Genomic DNA, 8,078 nt, shown 5'->3' on the forward strand with positions numbered 1-8,078 from the left:
CAAACCGATCTTAATTCGGTTTGGTTCGGTTCGATTTTATGGGTTGGTCGTCAATCGCAGCCGAGAGAGAGATAGAGATGGAGGAAAACCTCTCGTCGGTCGCAGCCTCAGGACGCTGCCGCAAGTCTCAGCCGCAGAGAGAGGTCGTAGAGACCAGCCGGTGGCAGGGTCTAGCAGCAGGTGGCAGAAACGAGCCGGCGGCAAGATCTGGCAGCAGGTCGCAGAGTCGAGTCGCTGGCAGTCACTGGCAGCAAATTGCAGAGAGAGAGAGAGAGAGATGGTGGCACTGGTAGCGGATCGCAGAGACGAGACGAGCGAGCGAGAGAGACGAGCGGGTGAGCGAGAGAGAGACGAGCGAGCAAGAGCGAGATAGTAGAGAGAGAGTGAGTGAGAGACACGGTGGTACTAACAGACGGTAGCGGTGGCAGACGGTGGCGGTGGCAGCGAGTGGCAGAGCGAGACGAGAGAGACGATCGAGCGTGAGAGAGAGAGAGAGAGAGAAATTAAGTTTAATAAAAATAATTAAAAATTAAATTTAAATTTAATATTTTATTTTAAATATTATTAATTCGGTTTTCGGGTTGGTTCGGTTTTTTATATTACCTGAACCGAGAACCGAACCGAATTCATCGGTTCTTTATTTTTTAAATCCGAAATCGAACCGAAACTAATTTAAACCGAACCAAACCAATCCAAATCTCACGGTTTGGTTCGGTTCTCGGTTTGAACCGAATTAAGTTGCACCCCTACTCACGATTACCATTAAGGAAGGAAGTGAAAAAAATTAGCTACTCTAGTAATCTCCCAATACATAGGAAAAGCAGAGAAATTATAAAAAAGGTCCAACTAAAATACATGAAAAGATTGATTAAAATTTTTACATAATAACTTGTGTAGATTATTTCAAACGAAAAGGACCATCCTTGATCAATTTTCATTAAAAAATGAAGTAAAAAATAAAAAAATAAAAAAAACATAAAGTAAAAAATCCTAGCTTTTTATATACTTTTTCAAAATTCTTGAAAATGACTTCTTTTTTCCTTCCTGAATTCTTAAATATTGGAATAGAGTCTTTGAAACTCGATTAGAATGTCAGAAATCCATTTTTTTTAACAAAAATGGTGAGTTTGAATGATTAGTGCAGTTTTAACATTTCAATAGTGAGAAATGCGGGGAATAGGGTTTAGGTCCTGATTAGGAAGATTTTTTTTAACTAAATGAATTATTAAGAGAAGTTGTAAACTTAGGGACTAGTTAGAAATAAATCCTTCCTCCAGGGTCCTTCAAGTAATTTTTCCTAATTAGTAACTTCCCTTCTAAAATACAGTACAGAAACAAAATTAAAATGCAGGGGGCTTCATGAGTATAAGTTAACTTTAACGGTAAAAGAAGGGACACGATATTGACAAGTAAGTTTTGTCATATGAGGCGCAAAAATGACGTTGATGGGTTGAACAGTTTAAAATTCCAATTGCAAGCAACGTTGCTCTTCGCCATTTTTTTATACAGGTTTGGCCTTGGCAATATAAATAACACGCATGGCAATATCACTAACCAAGAAAGAAAAACAATGCAGTGACCACAAGACTGAACCTCACATCGCACTTTCCTGATGTAGAAGTGTGTATAAACCGTTGAATTTTTCATTCATATCTCAATGAAAAGCGTCTATGAATCCTGCATACTTCCACATAATGTGCAATTAGAGGTTCAATCTTGAAGTCACTCAAGCGCGGCTCAAAAAAAAAAAAGAAAAAAGTACCCTCACATTATCATTTGGTGCACTTGATCTTGCTCTAAAAAGCTTAAAAGAAAAAATATATATAGAATGACTCTTTGGAAATTTAGTCCCTGTATAAAAACGAGAAATGTATTTTTCAAAATAAGCAAAGAAATGATGCATCCTGCCTTTATGAGAAGGGACTTGCCCTTGATCATGTGTTCGAATCTCCAAAGCCTCCTGACTTACTTGGCAAAGGGTTATGTGGATTGGACCAATGCCTAGTAGACTAGTCCGTCAGATAAGACCCAATGTTCTATAGGGGTATTAGCATTGTCTAACACTCTTTTTTTCTAATAATACTCATCCTCATTTTGTCTTTTAGTGAAGAAGATGAGGATTTATTAGTTTTTTACCCAATAAATACATTTATTATGCTATTAATAAATACATTTATTATGTTGTCATTTATTGTCAAAGTATTTACAATAAAAAATATTTAATTCAAAATACTTAAATGGAAATAATATTTATTATGTAAATAAGTATTTATCGTGTAAAAGATCAATACATCATTATCTTTTTTCACTAAAAAATAAAATAAGAAAATGTATTATTGAAAAAAAAAAAAGTGGTGGACGATACTAACATCCTCATGAAGTGTTGGACGTTAGCATTACCTTTTATTAAATTAAAAATTAACTTGAACATCAGAATAGAATATTGAAGAAGTGTAAAAGATGTATACAATGACGACCAGAGGAAGTATAATCTCAATAGTAGCATATTCAACCCAAAACACTAATAAGCAATGAGTTAAAGGCGTAGATGATCTTCCGACACATTAAAAGGGGAAAAATATACTTTAATGGTTCTTGAATTAAAGTAATGTTCTTTCATCTTGTCTTTTCTAGAATTGATCTTGTTCATGGTCTTCAAGGTGTATCTTTTTAGCTTTCACCGAGAGATACATCTTGTTGCCACCTTGAGAGCACGAGGATGAGCTGGAATTAATGACATTTTACTGGTGGGACCTACTTTTATATCACAGGACGATGAGTTGGAATTATGTTCAAATGATTGAGATATAATAAGGACCCCATTGGGTTGAATGGCTAATATTCATTATTTTAATATGTAAGTAAGAAGGCACTCATCCCTCTCCACATCTCATAGTCGGCTTTCTTCAATGTTGTTAGCCACCTTCCTTGATACCTAGAGTTTGAATAATCGATTATGATCTTTTTGCATAGCTTAATCTCTATTTTTCTTTTCAAGGTGTGGATTGTTTGCACCCAGGGTGGAGGATTGAAGCCCTCCTCCCACACCCTCAATGCAGAAGCATATCCTTTATAACACACAATTCCTGTAGCAACCTTGTAGCACACTTTAAACGGTTGAGAGAAAGGTATTTAAAAAAAAAAAAAAATTAACATCTCAACCTTTTGTGTTCATCACTTAGATCTGATTAAAAAAATAAATAAATAAGTTTTTTGATGAAGATCCATGTCTTTAAAAATGAACAGCTACTAAACTCCCTCAGATTTTAAGTGTGAGATCTAATTTTATCATTGATGTGTCAGTCTTCCAATCGTTTAAAATATGCCACAAGGTTACTACAGGAACTGTGTGCTATACAGGATCCGCTCCCCCCCCCCCCCCCCTCAATACACATCATGTGAGTCGTAACCCAAGGAAATTTATAAAAAGAGATATTTTAGGTGCTAGTTCCTTGGATTATGGCTTACGTGGTGTGTATTGGGGATGTGGGAGGAGGGCTTCAATCGTCCACCCTAGGTGCATACGATTTGGACTCTTCTTTTTATAGCTCTTGAACAAAATGTTATGGCATGTTGAGGCTCACGGTATTGGTCAGGAAGGATTAGTGTTTATTTTTCTACAATTCTTAGTTAGTCGAGTTTAGAGTTGAGCTTAATATGGGTCGTAGGGGGGCCAACGACCCCGTTGCACAAAAGGTGGGGTTTCAATGGCGGAGTCCCCCCCGCCCCCCCTAAAAAAAACAAAAAAAACAATCTAAGGGATATTTTATAATTTCTAAGGGTATGTATTTATCTTTATTCGATAAAAGGGTATATATCTATAACAATGAGTTTTCTTTTCATAGAGGAATCGGTGTGGATCTATGGATGTATCTCAATCTTAAAGAAATCATGTAGAATATCTATATTTTCTGTATGTGATTGCATTTTTATTTTATTATTTTATGTTCGCCACTGTTTTGTCTCTCTTCGTAACATGTAATAGATAGTATCACATTTTCTCACCCAAGTTTTGGAATTGTACAACAAAGGCATTTTTTAACCATATTAAAGTGACAATAATCCAATATTTATTGTGAAACAAGAGAAAATCGTACTGATCTGGATACATTGACAGAAAGGACATGCTCATTTGAAGTATAATACCAAGGAAAAATTACACAAATGATCCCTTTGCTCGACTGACAAGCTTGAGTTAGATTTTTGTATCCCAAAAGAAGGTGTAGTACCTTGCGTCATGATTGTCGAGTTCACAAAATTGGATATTTTGTAACATAAATGGACATAAGTTTGCCTAAAAAGTATAGCACATTCATTGAAGTCGCACACAATTTGATATTCCATGATCTTCACAGAAACGAAGGTCCCATGTCGATACATGTCACTATATGATCAAACTAACATGCAACAAGTAGGGATCCCAAATTATATATAGTAAACTTTTGAAGACAAATATATGCAATCAAAACAACTAAAGAAAATAAATCAAAATAACAAAAGAAGATACTCTATTGAATTTGGGATTGAAGAAGAAGATTGGATAGCATGCAACAAAAAGATAAAAAAAGATCCAAACCATTATTTTTTTTTTCATTTTCCTGTGAGACAAGGGATTTTTATTTTTATAGGAGGGACATCGAATCACAATTGTGCGCATTGTGTATTGTAGATGCAAAACTTTGCACTAATTAGGGATTTACAGCCATTGCTAGTGATCTCATCCTCCTATACTCCTGGATCTGTCTACAACAATACATCTTCGACATCCAAATCAAAATCTTAATACAAAATAAAGAAGTACCAAGTTTAGAGGGGGAGAATCTCATTCCTTTTGTGCTCATTACCATGTATTTATAGCGTTCGAACCTTAGGATCTTTCTTGATCCTCTTTCTAAATTCATCTTTATCTGTTTTACTAGTTTTTTCTCACTAGGAATATATCTAGCCTTGATTCCACATTTGTCCATCCCTTTTATTTTGAGATCTTCCATTCACTTGGCAAATCTCCACTTTCATCATAATCAAATCCTTGATTTTTCAAGGATTTGACTATCTAAATCCTCTTTCATCGTGCTGGCCTTTTGAATCTGATCTATTGAGATTCACTTTTTCCTTGGTTTGAACCTCACCATCATCCCGATCATCCCTATTTGGTATGGATCAGATGAAGAACTTCGACACGTATTCTCTTCTTTTCCTAGATTCTAATGTGCCACATGTCACCTCCTAATGCTTTATAAGAAATATCATCCACATGTATCATTTGCTAGTTTTTATATAACTATTACGTATGGGATTTATAAAATAAAATTAGTAGTTGGAAAATTTGTAGGAGATACCTCCATTTGATTGGGATCCATCAAGAGACCAAATGCAGCATACGGCAAAATATCAATTGCAAATCATACAAACGAGTTGAGTTGGTAAAAGTAAAAGATGAAATTAAAGAGAATTCTAAAAAATTAGATCTCTTACAAAAATAAAATTAAAGATAAAAATTAAAAGAAAATTAAAAAAAGTCTGAAGATCGAACGGTTACAATCAGATAATCAACAACTTTTGGGTCCACAGCTAGCATACACGATGGTAACCTTGGGACTTGGGACAGGAGATATTCCTCTATGAACCAAAACCAAATAATGCGCACTTTAGGAAAAGAAAATACTACTCTCAAATGATGTTTGAGACTCTCTATTAAACCTAACTGTTGAAATGTGGGTAATTTTCTATAGATTTGCTAAATAAATCTCTAGGAAAACAAGTAGTGATCTATGAAAGCTGTATTTTTCGTCACAAATCTCAACTGTAGACATTGTTTGAAGCTAGAAAAGTGATTTTAAGAAACTAGAGGCACTTAATTATTGACACGTGGCAACTTAAATTCTCAACAAAATATGGCACGTTTCGTAAATAAAGAAAATGCCAGGAACATTTGTTGTCAAGATCATCGCAAGACTTTACTATATTGGTCCACGTGGCAAAAAATTCCATCACTTGACGGTGTTTCTTTGTCGTAACTTAGTCCACCAGCAAAGCACCCTTTTAGCCCGGACCCACCACAAGAAAAAAAATTACAGAAAATAAAAAACAAATTTATATCTCTCTACTCTCCACTAAAAATTAAAAAAAATTAAAAAAAAAATATTCCATCAGCCCCTCACACACACCCAATCTTCTGCTCTCTCTCACTTTCTCACTCTCTCTCTCTCTCTCTCTCTCAGAGAACTAAAATGGCTATACTTTTATTTTCCCATTTTACCCCTATCTTCCTCACAAGTTTGCTTCTTTTCCGGTCATCCCCCATTTTCGCGATCAACATCACCACTCTTCTCTCTTCTTACCCTGATCTCTCTGACTTCAATAACCTCCTCACCTCAACTTACGTCGCCCAGGATCTGACCCAACGGTCATCCCTCACCCTTCTAGCCGTCCCCAATAACTTTCTGCGCTCCTCCGATCTGACCCACCGCTCCTCTCCCTCCAACATTGCTGACGTTCTCCGTTACCACGTCCTCCTCCAGTACCTCTCCTGGTCCGAGCTCAGTCTGATTCCGTCCACCGGAGAACTCATCACCACCCTCTTCCAAACCACCGGCCGCGCCAGCAACAATTTCGGCGCCGTTAACGTTACACGTAACCCCATTGACGGAACCATCTACATCCATTCCCCTGTTTCTTATAACTCTCCGTTAAATGTCACGATTCTCAGTTTAATAAAAAATCTTCCATACAACGTCAGCATCTTTACTGTTAATTCCCTTCTTGTCCCTAATGGGTTTGATTTAATGGCCTCAGAGAATCGACCACCTTTGGGGTTGAACATAACTAGGGTTTTAATCGATGGGCATAATTTTAACGTCGCTGCATCGATGTTAGCGGCGTCAGGTGTCGCAGAGGATTTCGAAGCTGATGAAGCTGGTGCTGGAATAACGATGTTTGTTCCCACAGACGACGCTTTTGCTGATCTTCCAACAACAGTGAGGTTACAATCTTTAGAAGCGGATCGAAAAGCTGTGGTTTTGAAGTTTCATGTTCTACATTCTTACTATCCATTAGGTTCTTTGGAGTCGATTGTGAATCCTGTGCAGCCAACATTAGCAACAGAGGACAAAGGGGCAGGAAGATTTACTTTGAACATTTCGAGGGTTAATGGTTCAGTAGCGATTGATACAGGAATCGTTCAAGCTTCGATAACTCAGACGGTTTTTGACCAAAACCCAGTTGCGATTTTCGCTGTTTCGAGGGTTTTGTTACCAAAAGAAATTTTCGAGAAGGAATCAACGGCTATGAGTAGGTCTAGTAATGGAATGATGGCTGGTGCTTCGCCTCCAGAGAATTCATTATCACCGGAAAATTCACCTGGGTTAGAGAGTCCACAAACCCATTTGTCTTCTCCACCGAGTTTTCGCGGAGCTATCCGAACGAGTGCGGCCATTAATGGAGAAAGCAGAACCTTCATTGCTGTTACTCTTTTTTGTATAGGGTTGTATGTATTGGTATGAGACTATTATCCTTTTTTTTTCATCTTAAATTTTTAATTTTTGGTTGTGGGATTTGGTTTTCTTATACGGGGAATTGAATTTGGCTGCAAAGCAGCATTTTTTTTTCTTCTGGGTTTTGGGGGAAGATATTAATTGGGTATTATTGGAATAATTTGAGAACGAAAAGATCAATTTTTTCCTCTCTATCTCAGATGAATCAGTTCTGTTACTTTAAAGATCTTGAAATGGATTCTGTTTTTTACTGTACGGGTGAAAGAAAAAAAGAAGAAGGAAGATTTTGTATAAATTTCTCTGCAAATCCTAACGATGAGGAAGGAGTCAGGAATCAATTGTCCATTTTTGTTCTTTTCTGACCTCTATTTCTTTTTGGTTCTCCTTTCTGCTGTAACCGACGATAAAGTTTTCAACTTTGAATTGTTTTTTCCATTTGAAGGGTTTCCCAGAGCAGGAAATCTGCAATTTTTCTTACAAATTCAATCGGAGAAGAAACTAGGGAACGATCTGGAATCCTAAATGACCCAATTGCCCATCTGTGCTTTGTTCCAATAATTTGGGATCGAGACTTGAACTGGTCTT

At 36.8% G+C, this 8,078-nt stretch overlaps 1 protein-coding gene across 1 annotated transcript; it reads left to right on the forward strand.

The window, feature by feature from the left end:
• The first annotated feature begins 6,142 nt into the window (after positions 1-6,142).
• SOS5 (Fasciclin-like arabinogalactan family protein) lies at positions 6,143-7,608 on the forward strand. The gene has a single exon (XM_086424005.1). It carries the CDS (start codon positions 6,231-6,233, stop codon positions 7,500-7,502), a length of 1,272 nt encoding a protein of 423 aa, XP_086280131.1. The 5' UTR covers positions 6,143-6,230; the 3' UTR covers positions 7,503-7,608.
• The last annotated feature ends 470 nt before the right edge of the window (positions 7,609-8,078 follow it).

The sequence above is a fragment of the Akebia trifoliata genome, chromosome 14 (assembly GCF_017979445.1).
Source record: "Akebia trifoliata isolate Shusen 1 chromosome 14, ASM1797944v1, whole genome shotgun sequence".
Classification (NCBI taxonomy): domain Eukaryota; kingdom Viridiplantae; phylum Streptophyta; class Magnoliopsida; order Ranunculales; family Lardizabalaceae; genus Akebia; species Akebia trifoliata.